Source organism: Gymnodraco acuticeps, unplaced genomic scaffold (assembly GCF_902827175.1).
Source record: "Gymnodraco acuticeps unplaced genomic scaffold, fGymAcu1.1, whole genome shotgun sequence".
NCBI classification, from domain to species: Eukaryota; Metazoa; Chordata; class Actinopteri; order Perciformes; family Bathydraconidae; genus Gymnodraco; species Gymnodraco acuticeps.
In genome coordinates, this window is record NW_022990919.1 from 431,408 (window position 1) to 454,250 (window position 22,843).

General features: G+C 45.2%; 1 protein-coding gene and 2 long non-coding RNA genes across 3 annotated transcripts; 2 read left to right on the top strand and 1 right to left on the bottom strand.

The window, feature by feature from the left end:
- The first annotated feature begins 1,013 nt into the window (after window positions 1-1,013).
- On the top strand, window positions 1,014-5,604 carry LOC117558031 (keratin, type I cytoskeletal 50 kDa-like). Its single transcript, XM_034233990.1, has 7 exons — window positions 1,014-1,520; window positions 2,499-2,581; window positions 3,187-3,343; window positions 3,674-3,835; window positions 4,252-4,377; window positions 4,837-5,057; window positions 5,438-5,604. Exons 1-7 carry the CDS (start codon window positions 1,065-1,067, stop codon window positions 5,529-5,531), a joined length of 1,299 nt encoding a protein of 432 aa, XP_034089881.1. The 5' UTR covers window positions 1,014-1,064; the 3' UTR covers window positions 5,532-5,604.
- Window positions 1,718-5,534, bottom strand: LOC117558038. The gene is made up of 2 exons (XR_004570786.1): window positions 3,079-5,534; window positions 1,718-2,075 (listed from the first exon to the last, which is right to left on the bottom strand). It is a non-coding gene; the product is annotated as an uncharacterized LOC117558038 (long non-coding RNA).
- Window positions 5,605-18,309: 12,705 nt separating the features above from the next.
- LOC117558041 lies at window positions 18,310-19,004 on the top strand. Its single transcript, XR_004570789.1, has 2 exons — window positions 18,310-18,660; window positions 18,739-19,004. It is a non-coding gene; the product is annotated as an uncharacterized LOC117558041 (long non-coding RNA).
- Window positions 19,005-22,843: the final 3,839 nt, after the last annotated feature.

Here is a 22,843-nt window from a genome sequence, read left to right on the forward strand (position 1 = left end):
ATACAAAACATGTCTCTGAAGTGCAAACAGATCATTGCAGCATCCCATAATCCCCTCTGTTTCAGCCCTGTTTCAAAAGTGCTGATTACTGTTACTGTAGATGAAAATAAGGAGCCACGCCCCTCTGAGAGAGATTTGGTTAAGAAGAACATAATGGTGCTCTAGGAGGAGATTCGGGGGGTTATTGGCTAATAATTACGCTAGCCAAAAAAAAAATCGTTATTACATCATAAAGTGGCCAAAATCTCATCAGCTCATTTTCAGACTACTACTTTCAGTTTTTATACAAATGGATCAGGAAAAAGGTGAGCGAATCTTTTTTCCTATAACTTTAAGAGTCTCTTTACACAGAGAGGACACATGTTGATGTATAAAATACATACAAAAGTAGATTTTGCATAATAGGTGACCTTTAAAGGATCAGAATAGTGTTGCAATAGTTGACATTCTTCTTTTAAAGGATCAAGAGAGATTTGATTTGAGAACTGATAGTCCCTAGTTTCATATAATAAAGTGTAAAGTGGGTTTGTGGGATTGCTGTATTTGAGTTTGAAAAATGTTCACCATAAAGCCACTTCAGGGTGAATGTGTGCTCATTAAGGGACAGCAAACAGAGCGTCGGCACAAAGAGCTCCATTGTTTGTTGCACAATAAGAGACATGAGAGGGGTGTCTGTGAGTGGTTCTGCAGGGGGAAATGACTGATACAGGTTTCAACATGCTAACAGGAATCCATTGGGGGGAGGGGGGCAGAGGAGGGTCGAGGGTCTGAACTAGTTCCACATCTGATAAGATAGATAAAAAAAGTAGATTGTTGCAGGTTTAGGAGGAGATACACCTGAACAAACACGATGATTGAGTTACCTTAGAGACCTTTCAGAAACAAACAGGCTTTTTAGAGTGACATCAGACAGATGCTTGAAATTCCTGCTGTGACTGCTCGCTGTGTTTGTCGTCTTCCTGCCGGACCCTGCACCCCTCCCCTCACTCCAGGCGCTATAAAGCATCTGAGTACATAGCGTGCTTTACTCTTCTCTGCATCCCGAGCAGCAGCACTCCTCCACCATGACCTCCTACGCTCGCTTCTCCTCCAGCAACCGCCTAGGCTCCATGAGGGCCCCCAGCGTGTACGGTGGTGCCGGGGGGTCCGGGGTCCGCATCTCCAGCAGTGGCCCCAGGAGCTTCTCCTCGGCCGGAGCAGGGTTTTCCTCCGGAGCCGGGTCGGGGTTTTCCTCCGGAGCCGGGTCGGGGTTTTCCTCCGGAGCCGGGTCAGGGGTTTCCTCCGGAGCCGGGTCAGGCTTCAACCTGAAAGACGCCATAGATGTAAATGACAACAACAAGAAGGCCACCATGACCAACCTGAACGAGCGCCTGGCCACATACCTAGACAAGGTGCACATTCTGGAGAAGGCCAACGGAGAGCTGGAGCTGAAGATCAGACTTTTCCTGGAGAGCAAGACCAAACCCGAAGGCCACGACTGCTCCGGCTTCACGGCAGCCATTAGCGACATGCAGGACCAGGTGAGGGAGTCAGGTTTCACATTATTGTCCCACAATGTAAGGTAATTGGATTGAGTTTCCACCCACGTCATAAAACCCAATCCACATGCAGAAAATCCAAGACAAAGAGAGGTACAATAAACATTACACAAGTATAGCTGCTGAGCAAGATGCAAAGTGGTGACAGTGAAAAAGATTAAAGTAAAGATAAAGCTTTGTTGGTTTTCATATTTTATGTTTTTATTGCAGGAGCAATACAATTGTTTTAAAATCTGGACTCCTCCCAGATGGTAGTTATTTAGTTTACTTGATTCATTGCTTGATTTGAACAGTCCACAGGATAAGATGTTTCTTTCTTTTCTTGAGAATTCCAAGAGATCTTAAAGCATTCATATTACCAACAGAATTGCAAACAGTTGCCTCAGTGTAGGTAGATTGCAGGATTGGATGCTGTCTCATGTTCAACCCTGATCCCAAAGCAGAGCCACAATAAAGAATGAGATCATGTGAAAATGAATCTTGTTCAGCTCAGAGATTCCTCCTCCCTGACAACGTTAGGACCCTCAGGTGTGCAGCCTGCAGACAGACAGACGAGAAACACGATGTGTTTCCTGCAAGATGCATTCAGGTTCAGCCACACCCTAAACACAGCAAGGCTTCCTGAAGCGGGATCAGGCTCAGGCTCCAGTTTAGCATGATGTGCATACAGGCAACACAAACCAATGAGGCAGAAATGTGACTTATGTTTGAATATAATGATCTCTTCTCTTTTCATGTTGAGTCTAAAACAGGAACAACCTGCAGATAGGCCTTAGTGTGCTGTTTTTATTGCACACATTTTCCCATTCTTGCAGTGTTGGAGGAGACTGGGACTTAATCATTTCATTGCAGAAATGTCATTTTGTAGAATTGAGATAATATGTTGTCTTAGAGTCTCACGTTCTTTTCAGAGAGTCTGATGATGAATAAAAGACTAACGGTGAGTCCTCTTTGTTTCAGATCCTTTACGCCACCACCAAAAATGGATCTCTGTACCTGGCCATCGATAATGCCAAGCTGGCCACTGACGACTTCAGGGTCAAGTGAGATCATGATCATTTATTTAATGTATTGGAGCTTTTCAATGTATTGTCAAAGCCCAGCCTAGTTAAGGCCACTAGAACTTAAAGAAAATTAGAGATGCAAAATACAGGTAATTAGAAACAAAAGACATATAATAGATAACAATGGGTTACTCAAATATACCTTTAATGCTAGTTTCCTGATCATGTTTACCTTTTTATAAACTGTTTTATGTGGGTTTTTTTCTGTATATTTACTAATTATTTTTTATTTCTTTGTTATTCGGCCCTTGCTGACTATGATTTATCAGTATCATGATGAAATTAGGAGGACATATGCTATCCCCTTTACATATTATCCTCTTGCCGTCAACTCCAGATATTATTATAGTAAAGTATAGTATCTATATATATCTTTAATAATAATAATAATAATTATTATTATTGGATATTCATAGTTGTTTAATCAACAGAAAGAATACTGTACTGTAAGTACATTATCTTCAAATAAGCCTCACCTTATCAAGTACTGATGCGCTATAGTATGTACCGAAATGAGAATTTGCTGTGATTTCTCTGGGTTTGTTTCGGGTGGAGTAGCTGATGGAATGGTTGGTGTGTTGCAGGTATGAGAACGAGCTGGGCATACGTCAGTCGGTGGAGGGGGACATCGGCGGGCTGAGGAGGCTCCTGGACGAGCTGACACTGGGCAGATCGGATCTGGAGATGAATATCGAGTCTCTGCGGGATGAACTCATCCAGCTGAAGAAGAACCACAAGGAGGTAGGCGACAACCTGCAAACTCAATAAGATTTAAATCAGCTGGATTTTAAAAGAGGTAAAATATTGAAAATGAAAGGAATTTAGTTATTTTCAACATACCAGTATCTCAGAAAAGGACTGTGAATAAATCCAATCTGTATTACTGGGTGCTGGTAATGTCCCAACATATGACAAATCCTAAGTCTGAAGCAATTACAAGGAGAATCATTTAAAAATGACATGAAAAAGAGAAAAGCATGCAGCAAACACTCAAATTTGTATTCTGATGAACAAACTAACACCTATTCTTTATTATCGACTTCATTTTGTCTTGGAACTGTTCTCTTGCAGGACCTGTTGGCCATGGGCTCCCAGGTGGGGGGTCAGGTGAACGTGGAGGTGGATGCCGCACCGCAGCAGGACCTGTCTGCTGTTATGGGTGAAATCAGAGAACATTACGAGACCGTGGCAAACAAGAACCGGAGAGATCTGGATGTCTGGTTTCAGGCCAAGGTGAGCAAAGTCAACCATCTGATGAAAAACCCTTTTGTGACTTTTCATTAATGACTTCTGAAATCATCTTCCTCAAACAGGATTATTTCTAGCAAGATTGTGTTTTTCCGCATTTAGACTAGACTTCACAAAAAAACTATAGCAGTCCAGTCTATCTTTCTGTCTCTATAATAAAGGCATTTTAATGCAATGAAAGACTATTAAAATCAATATGATATATCAGGAACAAATATGAGATGTTGGGTAAAAATGGTAGTCTACCATGTCATGATTTCGACTTTCAAAGATAAAAACGTCCAGAGGTACAGAGAGCAATAAAGGTTTGTGAATTGAAAGTGACAGTGTCATCTTCAGTTTGATTTATAAGCAGATCTGATTTCTAATGTACTTTTCAATGTTTTCTTGTTGTTTTGCAGTCTGAAGAACTCAATAAGGAGGTGGCAGTGAGCACAGAGACTCTCCAGTCCTCTCGCTCGGAGATAACAGAGGTTAAACGCACGCTGCAGGGCCTGGAGATTGAGCTCCAAGCACAGCTCAGCATGGTGGGTATACTGTAGCATTCAATCAATGGAGGAAGAAGTAATCAGGTCTCTTACAGTACTTCAGGAGAAATACCAATAATAGAGTGGTCACAAATACAAGTCCTGAAATACACATTTTACTCAAAAACAAAAGTTTTGGCATCAAAATTGGGCAGCAGTAGCTCAGTCTGAAGGGACTTGGCTTGGGAATGGAATTGGTGCAGATCAGACCAGAAATATGGAGTGTGGACTGGTAGCTGGAGAAGGGCCAGTTTGCCTGCGTGCAATTGTAAAATAACACCAGAATGAAGAACACATTTCCCATTTGGGAATTCATAAAGGTGGATTCAATCTTAATTAAAATATATTTTAGCATCATACATAGTATGGCATTCGGTTGTATCTTATTCAATTGCTATTCCACATATGACAATAAAGCCTATGAATCTTTGAATCCTCACATTCTTTCTTCTCCTTCAGAAAGCGTCTCTGGAAGGGACCCTCTGTGACACACAGAACCGCTACTCCAACATGATGGGAGACTACCAGAACAAGGTGTTGGGCCTTGAGGGCCAGCTAGCTCAGCTCAGGTCCGACCTAGAAAGACAGGGACACGAGTACCAGGTCCTGCTGGACACCAAGACCCGGCTGGAGATGGAGATCTCCGAGTACAGGAGGCTGTTGGACGGAGAGTTGTTCAGGTGAATGCACCGGCCCATACTGGGAGACAGATTAATACATCTAATTTGTGTGACACAAATGGTAGTTCATTCAAATTATGATTATTTACCAAGAAAAAAGGGTTAACCATTTTTTTCATTTTTATAAAACAAATAAACTAATACATAATAACCACAATGACAATCAACATGGTGTCCGAGTCACAAATAACATACAAATCATATATCTTGCAACTAATAAAAAGAAATGGAGATGTGTGAATGCTCAGCAGACTTTCTGTAGAAGGGTTACGATTGGGGAAGAAACAACCTTAAAGTGGTATGTATATAAAATGTAAAATGAAAGGTTAAAAGAAAAAAAAGTATTGTTATAGAGACTAACTGTTTGTGTCGTTCTGCAGCCCGCCGGCCACCACAAAAACCCAGAAAGTGTTGATCATCACCAAAGAGTACACTGACGATGAAGAGGTCAGCTCTGAAAGCCAGGAAGTTTGAGAGAACAAACATCTGTCAACACCAAGCAAACCGTTCCAGAAAACACAAATAAAATACTTCTGATGAACTCAAACATGTAAATGTGTGTGTTTTCTGTTACATTACATCTATAATGTATTCCGATCCTTCACTTAAGTGAAAGAACTGTATAACATTGTAAAAAGTATCTGTTACAACAATAAGAAAGTCGGTAACTGTGCAAAAATAATGCAAAGTGCTTTAATATTGGCCAGATGTTGGCGTTATTAGGACCATGTTTGGAGATCTTATGCGTAAAGTTATAGGGAGCCAGTGTACCAAGTTTGACATCTTTGTTATATAGATTTGGAGATATTAGATGATGAAGGTGTCTATGGTCACATTTTGTATTGACCCTTATGGGGAAAACGTTTTGTTCTTTCAGGTTTCGTGCAAAGAATGCATGTGGAATGGTTAAAACAAAGAGCACATCTTCAACTGATTTGATGGAAATTATAGGATGCGCTTAAAAAGTGGCTAACTTATAGCATTCAGTATAAAACATTTAAAGGAACATATATACGTGTATGTAGACGACACATTTATCTTTCTGTAAAATTCACTTAAATCCCATCAATTCTCTCTGAAGACAATAACAGATCAAATGTGCTGAACTTTACCTGAAACTGTGCAGGTCTGGTGGAATGTAACTAAGTATATTTACTTAAGTCACTTGAGAATATTCAGTAATACAGTATTTTCACTTTTAGATTTTTGGTTGATACTACATTTTTTACTCCAAATTTCTTATTTTACAGCTTTAATTACTAGCTACTTTATTAGCTGTTTATGGAAAATTATAAATCAACTAATAAATGACGAGATATTATTAGTTTTGTATTTTCTTCTTTTTATCTCATGTATATTGTTTTTTTCATTGTTGTGGGAGGCTGGGACTCAAGATGTTCATTGCCCGAACTAAGCTTTAGTTGTTGTGCAAATGACAATTCATCTTGAACCTCAGAGCTGAAAGAGGAGAACATACAGCATATCTTTTTTATATATATTTTTAAGAGTCACCTTTGTCTCTGTTTTTATTTTAACTTTTTATTTCCTTTCAAAAAATGTCCGTCACAACCTGACACAAGACCAGACAGAAGAGAGGAGACCACAGAAAGGAACCTCAAATCAACCAGCAAACCAAATGAAGGGTGTCTGACTGAAAACACATAGCTGACTTCTCCCCCGTAGGACCGGTCCTGACTTCTCCCCCGTAGGACCGGTCCTGACTTCTCCCCCCGTAGGACCGGTCCTGACTTCTCCCCCGTAGGACCGGTCCTGACTTCTCCCCCCGTAGGACCGGTCCTGACTTCTCCCCCGTAGGACCGGTCCTGACTTCTCCCCCGTAGGACCGGTCCTGACTTCTACCCCGTAGGACCGGTCCTGACTTCTCCCCCGTAGGACCGGTCCTGACTTCTCCCCCGTAGGACCGGTCCTGACTTCTACCCCGTAGGACCGGTCCTGACTTCTCCCCCGTAGGACCGGTCCTGACTTCTACCCCGTAGGACCGGTCCTGACTTCTCCCCCGTAGGACCGGTCCTGACTTCTCCCCCGTAGGACCGGTCCTGACTTCTCCCCCGTAGGACCGGTCCTGACTTCTCCCCCGTAGGACCGGTCCTGACTTCTCCCCCCGTAGGACCGGTCTAACCTGTCGGTCCCCTCATCAACGCAGATACACATTTCTGGTTAAACTACTTCAGCCCCAGGTTCCTTAGAAAATAATAATCAACTGGTGAAGTTTTATGGTGATATCTATTATCTATTTTAGTGTGTATGAAATGTATCAATTTTACAATCCATATCTTTAAAAGCTGTTATCTCAAAATGTGTTATTTCTGATACTGTGAGGGAGAAATCTCCACAAAGTTATTTCAGCAGTGTTTACACAGACCTTTGTTCAGATATCATTCAGAGTTTCTGATAGCCTTTTATTACTAAATACATTATATTATATTATTTTCTGATTTGTGGAGTGAAAGATGTAAAATCCCCTCTGTAAAAACCTTTGACTATGAAAACAATATGAAACAAGCATTTTAAACTGGAATACATTAATAATAATGTCTTTAAGTCAATCAACATGAAAGTGGTAAACTTCTAAAAAACGTTACTTTAGAATGCCTCTTACTTACGTTGATATAATTAGAGGTACATTTTAAGAAATTAGAACTGGATCTTGACATTTTAACATTGATGACCTCCAATTAAAAAAACATCACCAGGGAAGAATTATCCCACTCAGATTGTTTAATTAGAAGTATTTAAACGCGGCTGAACATTTTTACATTATTTTGTATTTTCCGGAATTTAAGATGGTCAGACAGTATTCATTTAAACTGTAAAAAGTTATTAATAAAGAAAAGTCGTGTTCAGCCTCACTTTAATATTCCATCTGTCACATACTTATGTCCCCTTTAAATATCCTCTATTCCTTGAAAGGCTGAGCATTTGTAAATTCAACGTGTCCTTTTATGTGTTGTGACTCGACAGTTATGTGAGGTCAAGTTATGTTTTTTACTCTAGTGTTTTGATCTCGTCACTTCCTGTTTTTATTTTGAAAGTAATCCTTCCCTCTCATTCCAGATCCCACATGTCCTGCCTTTATGTGTTTCCCGCCCTTGGCATTGCTTGGCCCTGCCCTGATAGTTTTCACCTGTGCCCATCCTCCTCACGTATAAATAGCCCTTGTGTTTCTTTGTCCCATGTCAGTTCGTTATGTTTCATGTTGTGAGAACCTGGGCCTTTTGACTCCTGAAACTTCACTTTGAGAAATATACCTTTTGTCAAGTGAGTTTTGTTTTGAAGTACTACTTAGTTTTGTTATTTAACTACTTTCTATTTTTGGAAAGTACAACTTTGTTTTTGTTATTAAACAACATTCTATTTTTGGACAACTGTCTCCGAGTCCTGCTTTTGGGTCCTGCGTCCTGTGTCTCAGTTCATAAGAGTACGAACTGACCAAATATGGACCCAGCGGATTCAGAGACAGTGAAGATAGCTCTGCGAGCTCAAGGAACGAGACTACACCAGCATGAGGAGCAGCTGGGCGCCATCAACCTGGGGGTGAGGGACCTGACCGGTGTTCCGGATTAACTGTTTTCCCGATCAACTGTGGCACAGATGTGGAGGCGTGGCCTACCGACTGAAATACACATTTCGATCTCTTCTTCTGTCGTTTACTTAAATCTTTTGGTATATTTGGCTCGGTAGGAACACTTTGATGCACTTTCAGTACCAGTGTGTGAGGTTGTGGTTACGATGGAGATATCCGGACGCGAACAGCGAGGACTACAAAAAGAAAAACGAGTTGACTGGGGATGTCTGTTCAAAACATTGCGAGCTCCAATAAATCATTAAAACCAGCTATTGTTGCCCGACTTATTACTGAATATCGTTCTTAATGTGATACCAAGTCCATCTGAGACCTGTGTACACCTTCAGACAGCCTCCCAGTGAAGCACACGTTGTTTACTCAGAGTTTGAAAGCAGCGTGGAGAAGTCTTCAGCTGTGTTAAACTGTGATCCTCTCAGGTAAACTGCGATTCGCCCATGGGAAAATGGGATCCGCCCAGGTTAAACTGTGTTACGATTTCTGTGGCTATCTACCAGCGATCATGTTTAATATGAAAGACACACACATGTATCCCTTATAAAAACGGCATTCTGCAGCACTCATCCAGATAACATGTGACTGTTAACTCATTTTGCAAAGATAGCAGCAAAAATGTCATTGCTGCATGTGCAGGGATATTTAGACTTTAAAATGCTGATGGTGACAATATTAGGAATCCTCTATTCAAACTACATAATATTCAGTGTCCATCGACATGAAAATAACAAAAAAGTTCATGCTGGACTCAAACCCGAGTCCCAACAGCAAAAGTCACTCCAGCCCTGCGCGTTATGAGTGCGCCACGGATCAACACGACGTATCGAACCACCACTCTATAATATTTTAGATTAACCTTGTTAAAAAATGCAACCCGACCATCATTTATAATGTGAACGAATGTATGTACACTTTAAGCCATATTATATACATATATATATATAGTATGGCAATGGGTGTCAGATATAGGGTTACAATCTTAGCTGTGGTCCTTTCTGTTTGGAGTCTGTGTTGGTATGTTCCTTCTGCTGCTCCAGTGCCCACCGAAAGTGCAAAGACATGCAAGTTAGGTGAATTCAACTATACATTTGCAATAGCTGTGTGATAGTGAGTGTTCACCCAGTGATGTTGAGGTAACCTATCCAAGGTGCATTCCCAGTCTTCCAGCAGAAGGACATGCATTTCTCTACATACCCACGACGTATCAATGTCCCCTTCAGCCAATGAGCTGAGCTCCCCACAAGCCCTACATAGCTGGGATAGGTCATCTGCAAAAAAGAAGATAATGTAGTTTAATGGCAATATAGACACATTCAAGTTTACCTGGTAGAGTTCTGTATACCTGAATTTGTCACCAGAGACATTGACATGTCCAGCCGCAACATGGCCACACCCTTCTGGTCAACAGGGTAGTCGACATTTTCCCCAGACAATATCTGCTCTGCAAGCTAAAAAGTGTCTGATAAGTATCATTTTGAGGACTTTTTAATAATGACAAATAGCAACAGATATAATCAAATGTTTACCTTGCACACAAACACCTCGCATGACGATGAGTCCTGTTGTTTGGGGTGAGCAACGGTTGCGCATGCCCATCTCCCTATTTTCGGACACTTTTTGCAGACCAATGCTCTACACACAAAACAAACATTTATTACAGTTTGCCAATTTTAACATATGCCCAATTAAAATCATTTAATTTAAGATCAGCTGAATCGTGTTAAAGGACAAAAATGCTTGAATGACCTTTTTGTTGCTCCCAAAAGATGATCCATGGTGTATGAATACATGTATTTGTCTAATGCACACATCAAAGCTGACATTTCATTCACCTTGTTACGTACTTGCATTTTTCTATCTGTGCGTCTGTGGCCCCAAATGGGTCCACGAACAGGGACTCCTTTAGGTACATGATCTATGGAAATGCAAATACAAATTATAACCAACCCCTACATCAGATAGTGTCATGGTTCCGTCTAGATCTGTTTACGTTGAAGATTACTTAGCGGAGCAAATGATCAAAGTAGTACGGAGGGAAGATATTTTCGTTTGGATTACTGGTCTGGGGGAAGCTCGCGAGTGTGTGTGTGTGTGTGTGCGTGTATACGTGTGTGTTTGTGTATTTTTGCGTTTGTTTCCCGGGGAAAACTCTCAGGAGAAACACCGGCTGTTATGCTTGCTGTGACGTCAAGTTACTCCGTTCTCCGCTTGTAATTATGCCGTTAAAAGCTTCAAAGCTGTATTTATCATCTGAATTTGCCGAAACAAGTTTAATATTCTGAAAGCCAAAACTTTGTTTATTTGAAATCAGATGAAAACAAACTAACGGACCCTGCGGTGTTATCTATGATTACTATGCCTTACATTCATAATGTCAGCGGAGGGAGGGGAAGCGGTGCTGTGGAAGAGCAGAGTGGCGAGTGAGAGGCGAGCTGTGTTCTTCCCTTTACAAGCTTCAAAAATGCCTGTAGCTAATGAGATTGAATATAACAATAAAAAATAACAAAAATATACACAGCTAGATCAGATGGCGTTCTTTTTAGATGCGACTTTAGAGTAGAGGGGAATTATTGAAACGGGATTTGTACAGGGTTCCGCGGCATCCGCTGCTCCGAAAATGTGGGGCAGGGCCATAAAGTGGGGGGGCCAATGGCCCCCTCGCTTCCGGCGCCCTTGCTGGTGATTACCTGCTAACGGAAACTCTGCTACACAATTCTTATTATTATTATTGAAACATGACCGGTTTCAAATGTGTCCGGTAAAATAAATTCTGTCCCGACATATCCGCTTACATTCATAATGTCAGCGGAGGGAGGGGAAGCGGCACTGTGGAAGAGCAGAGTGGCAAGGGAGAGCTGTCATCTTCCCTTTACAAGCTTCAAACATGTATTTATCGTGTGATTTTGGAAATAAAAATGTCATATTCTGAAAGCCAAGACTTTGTTTATTTAAAATCAAACAAAACACCCGATCCCCGAAAAACTATTTTTTTATGCAAATCCACGTTTATTTTGAAATGAGCCGTTGCGACTTTCGACTGATTTCGAGAGAGCGGGTCACATATGGCAAATGTGTGGTTGGGGAGAACCAGGTCAATTAAAGTACTTATTTAACTATTAAATACATTGAGTTTGAGTAAAATACTTGGTTACTGATTAATTTAGGTTTTAATATATGAAATTACAAAGCAAAACTGCTGTAATTGATTTATTTTGTCCTTTGGTATTTTTTAAAGGTTTTCAACCTGAAAGAATCCTAATGTGTCCTTGAAAAGTTGAAATAAAGAAAAGGAAAAAGGATTCCAGTTGTCCCTCAAGCCTCTCAAATGTGGGCAAACACTCAAATAAATGCCAAAAACCCAGAGAACTTGACAATACTTATCAGAATAAAAGTATGCTAAATAACACATGCTACCTAGTTAATAACTCTACTTTACTCAGTGGAGGCTCGTCCATTGAGGAAAAGGAGGACCATCCTCCCTAAAATTTCAGAGAAAAATTTACTTTGAAGAGAACAATAAATACACCTCAATTTAAAAGATAAGTCTGTTAAAATACAGATAATAGCCCTGGCTTTGGGACTGAAATGGGGCTAGAGAGGACGAGCCTCCCTTTGGGCGGGTCTAGCCAGAGGCTCTGGATTGGGCGTTTATATCATCAGTGAACCAATCAGCGGATCTGACTGCGCATCAGAGTGTTGATGGGGAGGGTTATCAGCAATATCAGTTTTTTCTGAACAGGGGCGCTGCGCCCTCTTACCAAAATAAATTCCTTGAATTAGGCTTTGATTATGTTCTGGCCCGCCATCTTGCGGCTCAGCAAAAAATTGGCCCACGGCCAAACTTACTTGCCTACCCCTGCCCTAACCCCTTTACTTTATCTCAACTTAAAAATAATGCAAACCATTTTATTTGTAGAAAGGTTTTCAATCGGAAAATGATCAATCCACTAAACGTTTGTTAACGTGAAAGAAACTCATAGCAAAACGGCCCTGCAGCTTAACTCTTTAATGAAAGTCATGTTATGGCAATTATGGAATTTAAGCTTAATAAAGTGTAATGTTACTTTTAACAAAGTGGTATCCTGGAAGTATTTTTAAATCCTTAGAGATAACATGCTCTGATGTAATACTGTAAATATGCTATGTATGAGAAGAACATTTGTTCTGTGTTCACGGGGGTAAGATAAAGGGTTTTATGACTACAGGAAATAGATGGAGGAATAAACATGTTGCATGGGGGCTTCTGTGACATCCTATAGGCTGGCCCGAATGGAGTTGTGTGACATGTAAAGGATCTTTGATGTTACCTATAAAAGAGTCTGTTTCACAGACAGCAGGACACATTGGGGAGGCGTCATGCGTGCACACATTAAAGATGTTAAAGGACTTTATATGAATATTGTGTTTCTTTGCACATTTGCCTAACTTCTAATTTTCTAGAGATAGCAGTTGACGTTAAATTGCAACGACAGTCATAATCTGTCAGCTGCTTTATTAATGTGTCACCACGCAGATATTAACTTACAGTACTCTGTGACACCTTTGCAGAACCTGACGATGTTAGGTTATTTGCAAATACAGGTTTGGCCTGCAGAGTTGGAATTTGGCACAATGCCCTCCCCCTGCTGACTGATGGCTGTCACTGGGTTCTTGTTAGAGGAATGGCATGCATCTCATCAGCTACACCCTAATGTGCTTCGGGGTGTAGGTGATGACATAAACATCGTTAGATGAAGCATTTCCAAATGTAGGAATGGGGAAAGGTGGTAATTAATTGGATCATAAAGGAGGGGGAAGGGGTAGAAGTTACTAAGAGAAAAATAACAAGTAAGATCAAATAATAAAGCTGAAAGTTGAAAATAGTACAAATCTAGCAGCAGGCTGGATACACACTATAATGATGTACATTGTATAGATGATGGACCCATTTAGAGTTAAATACACTGAACAAAAATATAAATGCAACACTTTTGTTTTTGCTCCCATTTTTCATGAGATGAACTCAAAGATCTAAAACATTTTCTATATACACAAAATAACCATTTCTCTCAAATATTGTTCACAAATCTGAAAAAATCTGTGATAGTGAGCACTTCTCCTTTGCCGAGATAATCCATCCCACCTCACAGGTGTGGCATATCAAGATGCTGATTAGACAGCATGATTATTGCACAGGTGTGCCTTAGGCTGGCCACAATAAAAGGCCACTCTGAAACGTGCAGTTTTGCTTTATTGGGGGGGTCTGGGGGGGGGTCCGAAAACCAGTCAGTATCTGGTCTGACCACCATTTGCCTCACGCAGTGCAACACATCTCCTTCGCATAGAGTTGATCAGGTTGTTGATCGTGGCCTGTGGAATGTTGGTCCACTCCTCTTCAATGGCTGTGCCAAGCTGCTGGATATTGGCAGGAACTGGAACACGCTGTCGTATACGCCGATCCAGAGCATCCCAAACATGCTCAATGGGTGACATGTCCGGTGAGTATGCTGGCCATGCAAGAACTGGGATGTTTTCAGCCTCCAGGAATTGTGTACAGATCCTTGCAACGTGGGGCCGTGCATTATCATGCTGCAACATGAGGTGATGGTCGTGGATGAATGGCACAACAATGGGCCTCAGGATCTCGTCACGGTATCTCTGTGCATTCACAATGCCATCAATAAAATGCACCTGTGTTCGTCGTCCATAACATACGCCTGCCCATACCATAACCCCACCACCACCATGGGCCACTCGATTCACAACATTGACATCAGAAAACCGCTCACCCACACAACGCCACACACGCTGTCTGCCATCTGCCCTGAACAGTGAAAACCAGGATTCATCCGTGAAGAGAACACCTCTCCAACGTGCCAGACGCCATCGAATGTGAGCATTTGCCCACTCAAGTCGGTTACAACGACGAACCGGAGTCAGGTCGAGACCCCGATGAGGACTCAGCATGCAGATGAGCTTCCCTGAGACGGTTTCTGACAGTTTGTGCAGAAATTCTTTGGTTATGCAAAGCGATTGTTGCAGCAGCTGTCCGAGTGGCTGGTCTCAGACGATTTTGGATGCTGAATGTGGAGGTCCTGGGCTGCGGTTGTGAGGCCGGTTGGATGTACTGCCAAATTCTCTGAAATGCCTTTGGAGACGGCTTATGGTAGAGAAATGAACATTCAATTCACGGGCAACAGCTCTGGTGGACATTCCTGCTGTCAGCATGCCAATTGCATGCTCCCTCAAAACTTGCGACATCTGTGGCATTGTGCTGTGTGATAAAACATTTTAGAGTGGCCTTTTATTGTGGCCAGCCTAAGGCACACCTGTGCAATAATCATGCTGTCTAATCAGCATCTTGATATGCCACACCTGTGAGGTGGGATGGATTATCTCGGCAAAGGAGAAGTGCTCATTATCACAGATTTTTTCAGATTTGTGAACAATATTTGAGAGAAATGGTTATTTTGTGTATATAGAAAATGTTTTAGATCTTTGAGTTCATCTCATGAAAAATGGGAGCAAAAACAAAAGTGTTGCATTTATATTTTTGTTCAGTGTAGATGATAAAGCAGTGTATGCTTTAGGCCCTAAGGCACTGGCTTTAATGGGGCGAGATAGAGGGACAGTTTGTATCTGTAGCTGTGGACTATGCTCCCAGTCCATTAGACTTTCGTCAGCCCCTGAGTCTATTAGTTCCCCTTGGTCAAGGGCCTGATTATTAATGAAGATGTTTACCTGGGTAACGGGACGAGGAGGAAAATATGTGGAATGATTGCTCACCAGCGCCCTCCTCTTGTCTGGTAAGCTCGGTCTTTTCCAGGGCAGGAGGCGAGTTCGTGATCCAGCTGGCCACAGTAGAAACAGCAGCCCTACCGCAGACGGTGCTGCTTCTCCTCCAGAGAAAGCCTGGTCCTACCCAGCTGCATGGGTTCCTCTGAGTCAAGCGGAGGTGCTGTCCTCCGGTGGTCTGAAGTCGTGGGCTGGAAAGACCTTCCTGGTTTGAGAGTTCTCTGAGGGAAGCCCTGGAAACTGGGATGTCTGACACCGGTGCGCCGGCGCACCCGCTCCTTCTCCCGAAGTCGTTTGTCGACCCGGATGGACACAGAGATGAGAAACTCTAGGTCCCGTGGCACCTCCAGGGGAGCCAGCTGGTCCTTTATTGGATCTGAAAGTCCGGTCATGAAAGCGCCGCGGAGAGCCGGAGTGTTCCACCCGCTGTCTGCTGCCGCAGTGAGAAACTCCATGGCATGATCAACCACCTGACAGTTGTGCTGATGCATCTGCAGAAGTCTTCTGCTGGCTTCTGTGGCAGGCGATGAGTGGTCGAATATGCGGCTCATAGTGTCTATGAAGTCGGACAATGAATAGCAGATCTCAGAGTCTCTGGACCATTCTGCGGTAGCCCAGGCTGCAGCTCTCCCCATTAAATGGGACACGATGAATGCCACCTTTGCATGGTCTGATGAAAAGGATCCTGGGTTGTGTTGGAAATGCAGGTCGCACTGCACAAGGAAGGCTCTGCAGTTATTGGAGTCTCCGGAGAATCTCTCCGGGAGAGCCAGACACAATGATGAGGAGGCAGCCTGGATCGGGTTGAGAACGTCAGCAGGATTCTCGGCTGGGGAGAAGTCAGCAGTGGGTGACGTCACCGGAGGAGCAGTCTGCAGATGAGTGATGAATTGATGCATGTGCACTGTCAACTGTTGAATCTGTGAAGAGACGGAGTCTTGGAGCTCGGCCTGACGTCCTACAAGGTCTTTTACTCCTTGGCTGATTAAGCCCAGCTGCTCCTCATGATGGTAAATCTTCACGCCTTGGGCTGACAGGGTGGCGTGAAGTGTCTTTGGGTCGGCTGAGTCCATTGTGTAGTGATGGTAGTTTGACACTGAAGCTTCGAACGGAGCTTCAACCCTGGACTTCCTATTCCATAGAAGCAGTGCTTCAAAGATTTGTAGCCTTTATTTAACCAGGTGAAAGCCCCTTGAGATCAAAAGATCTCTTTTTCAAGGGTGACCTGCAGGACATTTGAAAGCAAAGATTGCTTCAAATCACGTGACATATCACGTCAGAAGCAGCAACTGCTTCAAATCACGTGACATGTGACGTCCGAACCAGCAACTGCTTCATTTCCTGAATGAATCAACTCACTGGTTCGCCGTCCAATCAGGTGATTCAATGCACTGCCTCGTCTCAATTCTGACTGGTTGAAACTGTTTGAATTTGAGCGTCACTTAGTAAGTGACACTTTATAACCGCTCAAAAAAATGCAAAATTTGGCAATCTGTGGGATTGTCGTGGTAGTTTGCCTTGTTGCTGTTGAGTTGCTAGTATTGCGTTTGGATCATTATGGAGCCTGCCAGGAAGAGAGGTCGTTCTGAAATGTGGGATCACTTCAATCTGATTGTGCATGATAAGTTAGGTCAACTACAGTATTATAGCTATGGTTATCTCAAATCTATATTAAGTAGCATTAAAGTACAATTATGTATATGATCAATGTAGCCATTAGGCTATAGCTTTATAGACTGAAATTGCATTTTTATTTACAAATGCCTTTCTCTACAGGTCTAGTGCTTGGTGTGTTCAACTGAACTGAAGTATCATGGGAATACTTCCTCCATGATTAGGCACTTCACTGCCAAACATGGAGCTGCTGTGAACCAGGGGAACACAAATGGTGTGTATTATATTATTATTAACTAGTAAAACTAACACAATATGCTATGACTGTATTCCATGACTCACAAGTCTGCTTCCTTTGAGTGCAATTTCACATAAATCCTTATTTGCTTTTTTTGGTTTTGTTTTTATTCTTTACGTCTTTATTTCTTTGTCTTAGTGGACCCGAAGCGAGAGCTGGATGGGGCTCCATTGTGGATGACTGTGGCTTCAAGGAGCTTGTGGCCTTGCTTGATCCTAGATACACTCTTCCATCCAGACGGGTTCTAAAGGAGATGGTGGTCAAGCTCTATGAGGAGAAGAAGACGAAGGCCAAGGCTGTCAGTCAGGCTGTGAGCCTGACTGATATGTGGACCTCCATTAAGATGGACGCATATCTAGCAGTGACCTGCCATTATGTGGATGACTCTGCGAAGCTGGCCACAGTGCTTCTGGGAGTGTTGCCTTTCCCTGAAGCTCATACAGCGGTTAACATCACTGCTGCAATGAGGTCTCTCATGGAGAAATGGGGCACTGAAGGCAAAGTGACCTCAATTGTGACGGATGCAGGAGCAAATATGGTTGCCTCTGTCAGAAGTTTAAATCTAAGACATGCACTTTGCTTTGCTCATTCACTAAATTTAGTGGTGAAGAAATCTCTGGATGCAACTCCTGGCCTACAAGACCTACGCACAAGGGCTAGAAAAGTAGTCACGTTCTTTAAAACCAGCACAACAGCAAAAGAGAAGCTCAGAGAAGTGCAGGAGCAGATGAATCGCCCTGTGCTGAAGCTTATTCAGGAAGTGGACACCCGCTGGAACAGCACCTACATAATGGTACAACGCCTTTTCAAAGAGAGGCAGTCAGTGGGGGCAGCTCTTGCGACGCTGAAAACAGATGTGAGACCTCTGTCCTCTGAGGACTATGAAACAGCAGATGCATGCCTGCAATTGCTCTCCCCCTTTTTCCAGGCAACAGTGGAACTCTCCGAGGAGAAGAGAGTCTCAGAGTCCAAGATCATCCCAATGACGAAAATGTTAATGCTATACTTGTATGACTCAATTGGAAAAACAAGCCACGACACAGCAAAACTACTGGGACAGAACATGGTGTCAAATATGCAAAACAAGTTTGACACCACGGACAGCCAAACTGCATAGACCCTGTCAACACTGCTGGATCCTAGATTCAAAACTATTTGATTCTACAATCAAGTACAGGCAGTGGCATCAGTTAAACGACTGACAGCATTTTGCACACAACTGAGGAAAAATGCACAACCTGACACACCTACAGAAGAACAGCCCTCCACATCAGCTCAACCAGCACCAGCAAATGCTGACAATCCATCATCCACAGGTAATGTTATAAATAGTTAATTAAAAAAAAGGATACACATTGAAACCTTTCAGTACTGATGTCATGTTTGTCTTTCAGGTCTTAACCTTTGGGAAACTCTGGACAGAGATGCTTCTGAAGCGAGGACGGCAAGGAATGCCACAGCAGATGCTACAGTGGAGGTGCAGCGGTACATGACTGATACTGGGTGGACCATCAAAATGTGTATCCCAATCTGTTCAAACTGGCGAAACAATTGTTATGCATGCCAGCATCATCGGTTCCATCTGAGCGAGTGTTTTCAAAATGCAGGGAAATTGTAAGCAAGAAAATAAATCGGCTCAATCCAAAAACTGTTGAAAAAATAATGTTCCTGAATAAAAATATTTGTGTGTTCCCCATCCCACATGAACACCCCCTGCCAAAGTTACACAAGCACACCATAACCTATGCCATATTTTCCCAGAACCCTCTCCTCAATAACACAATACACACATTCATCCATCTTTATTTGTAAATGATACTCATGATATATACAGTTTATATATATATATATTTATATACATATTTATATATACAGATTTATTTATAGTTCTATATATACACTGAACAAAAATATAAATGCAACACTTTTGTTTTTGCTCCCATTTTTCATGAGATGAACTCAAAGATCTAAAACATTTTCTATATACACAAAATAACCATTTCTCTCAAATATTGTTCACAAATCTGAAAAAATCTGTGATAGTGAGCACTTCTCCTTTGCCGAGATAATCCATCCCACCTCACAGGTGTGGCATATCAAGATGCTGATTAGACAGCATGATTATTGCACAGGTGTGCCTTAGGCTGGCCACAATAAAAGGCCACTCTGAAACGTGCAGTTTTGCTTTATTGGGGGGGTCTGGGGGGGTCCGAAAACATGAATAAAAAGTTATAGTGCAGTTTAAGATATGAATAGTTCACACAGAAGTTCCATTTTACTGATGCCTTTCTTTAAGGTTTCTCCGAACATGAGCTGTGTACGCTTGTATGGCACATACGTCCCGAGCAGCATACACAGAGAAAATCAGCCAGGACAAAGACCCCAGACACTGATTCCCTGGGGTTACTAGCCCCAAATGTTCATTAACCAAAACCGAAACACAACCGCTCAGTTTCAATTAAAAGCAGCCTGGATTTAAAAGTAGTAAGAGTTGCAGCGGACCTGCAGGTTTCCCGCAAAACTAGGGCCACCAGGGTGGGTGGAGGGGGTCTGGAGGTCGGGTCTTGGGCTGACAGCCCAGGAGCACAGCGGAGGACCCGGAAGGGATCTCGGGCGGATGGCCCGGGGGCAAGGCAGAAGCCGAGAAGGGGGACTCGGGCGGACGGCCCGGGGGCAAGGCAGAGTCCAAGGTGGGGAACTCGGGCAGACGGCCCGGGGGCAAGGCGGAGTCCAAGGTGGGGGTCTCGGGCGGACGGCCCGGGGGCAAGGCAGAGTCCATGGTGGGGTGAAGGCCACAGCGGGCAAACTCAGGGGCCGAGCATGAGGGTGAAGGCAGCGGCAGGAAGAGTCAGGGGGCCGGGCCCGAGGGCGAGGACCGTGGCTCTCAGGGGGCCGGGCTCGAGGGCGAAGACCGCGGCTCTCAGGGGGCCGGGCTCGAGGACGAAGACCAGACAGCTCCGGAGGCCGGGCAGGAAGGCGCTGACGGGACAGCTCCGGAGGCCGGGCAGGACCCGGTGTCGGCCGGACAGGAACCGGAGCCGGTGGGACAGGCTTCGGCAGGATCCCCCACGGAAGAGGACCAGGAGTTGGCAGGACCCCCGGCGAGACAGGTGACGGCGGGACTTCCAACGGAACAAGACATGGGATTGGCAGGACTCTCAGCGGGCCCCCCAACGGCACAGAACACAGGGTTGGCAGGACCCCCGGCAGAAGAGTAGTCGGCGGGACCCCCAACGGGACAGGACATGGAGCTAGCAGGACCCCCAGCGGAACCTCCAACGGCACAGGACACAGGGTTGGCAGGACCCCCGGCAGAAGAGTAGTCGGCGGGACCCCCAACGGGTCAGGACATGGAGCTGGCAGGACCCCCAGCGGAACCTCCAACGGCACAGGACATAGGGTTGCCAGGACCGCCGGCAGAAGAGTTTTCGGCGGGACCCCCAACAGGACAGGACATGGAGCTGGCAGGACCCCCAGCGGAACCTCCAACGGCACAGGACATAGGGTTGGCAGGACCCCCGGCAGAAGAGTAGTCGGCGAGACCCCCAATGGGACAGGACATGGAGTTGGCAGGACCCCCGGCAGGAGAGTAGTCGGCGGGACCTCCAATGGCACAGGACATAGGGTTGGCAGGACCCCCGGCAGAAGAGTAGTTGGCGGGACCCCCAACGGGACAGGACATGGAGCTGGCAGGACCCCCAGCGGAACCTCCAACGGAACAGGACATAGGGTTGGCAGGACCCCCGGCAGAAGAGTAGTCGGCGGGACCCCCAACGGGACAGGACATAGGGTTGGCAGGACCCCCGGCAGGAGAGTAGTCGGCGGGACCTCCAACGACACAGGACATAGGGTTGGCAGGAGCTCCGGCAGAAGAGTAGTCGGCGGGACCCCCGACGGGACAGGACATAGGATTGGCAGGACCCCCGGCAGGAGAGTAGTCGGCGGGACCCCCAATGGGACAGGACATGGAGTTGGCAGGACCCCCGGCAGAAGAACAGTCGGCGGGACCTCCAACGGCACAGGACACAGGGTTGGCAGGAGCCCCGGCAGGAGAGTAGTCGGCGGGATCCCCAACGGGACAGGACATAGGGTTGGCAGGACCCCCAGCAGAAGAGTAGTTGGCGGGACCTCCAACGGCACAGGACATAGGGTTGGCAGGACCCCCGGCAGAGGAGTAGTCGGCGGGGCCTCCAACAGGACAGGACATGGAGTTGGTAGGACCCCCAGCGGAACCACCAACGGACCAGGACATTGGGTAGGGACTTGAGACGTGACTCGAGAGGAGACTTGAGAGGAGACTCGAGAGGGGACTCGAGAGGAGACTCGAGAGGGGAACCAAGATGGGACTCGAGAGGGGACTGGAGAAGGGACTAGAGGAGGGACTAGAGGAGGGACTAGACAAGGGACTTGAGAAGGGAACTCGAGAGGTGACTAGAAAGGGGACTCGAGAGGTGACTTGAGAGGGAAATCGAGAGGTGACTTGAGAGGCGGCTCGAGAGGGGACTTGAGAAGAAACTGGAGAGGGGACTCGAGAGGGAACTTGAGATGGGACTAGAGGTGGGACTGGAGAAGGGACTAGAGAAGGGACTGGGGAAGTGACTAGAGGAGGGACTTGAGAAGGGACTAGAGATGGAACTCAAGAGGTGACTCGAGAGGGAACTCGAGAGGTGACTCGAAAGGAGACTTGAGTGGGAACTCGAGAGGTGACTCAAGAGAGAGCTGGAGTGGTGACTTGAGAGGGGACTCGAGAGGTGACTTGAGAGTGGACTCGAGAGGTGACTCGAAAGGAAGCTTGAGAGGGAACTCGAGAGGAGACTTGAGAGGGAACTCGAGAGATGACTTGAGAGGAAACTCGAGAGTTGACTCGAGAGGTGACTTGAGAGGGGACTCGAGAGGTGCCTCGAGAGGGGACTTGAGAGTTGACTCGAGAGGTGACTCGAGAGGGGACTCGAGAGGGAGCTGGAGATGTGGCTTGAGAGGGGACTTGAGAAGGAACTTGAGAGGAGACTTGAGACGGTCGGTTCGCCAACAGAACACGGGGGGCTGGAGTCGGCCGGAATGCCGACAGGACACGGGGAGCTGGCGTCGGCCAGAGACGAGTGGCTGGAGTCGAAACCATGGCTGCTGGGGCCAGGAATGAGGCCGGAACCATGCCGGCTGGGGCCAGGACTGAGGCCGGAACCATGGCTGCTGGGGCCAGAACTTGGGCCGGAACCATGGCTGCTGGGGCCTGAACTGGGGCTGGAGCCATGGCTGCTGGGGCCTGAACTGGGGCTGGAACCATGGCTGCTGGGGCCAGAACTGGGGCTGGAGCCATGGCTGCTGGGGCCAGAACTGGGGCCGGAACCATGGCTGCTGGGGCCAGAACTGGGGCTGGAGCCATGGCTGCTGGGGCCGGAACCATGGCTGCTGGGGCCAGAACTGGGGCTGGAACCATGGCTGCTGCGGCCTGTACTGGGGCCCAAGGCATGGCTTCTGGGGCTAGGGCTGCTAGTCTGG

Coding starts and splice junctions, on each gene's coding strand:
- LOC117558031 (XM_034233990.1), top strand. CDS start 1,065: ATGACCTCCTACGCTCGCTTCTCCTCCAGCAACCGCCTAGGCTCCATG. Junction 3,344..3,673: donor TGAAGAAGAACCACAAGGAG/GTAGGCGACAAC, acceptor GTTCTCTTGCAG/GACCTGTTGGCCATGGGCTC. Junction 4,378..4,836: donor TCCAAGCACAGCTCAGCATG/GTGGGTATACTG, acceptor CTTCTCCTTCAG/AAAGCGTCTCTGGAAGGGAC.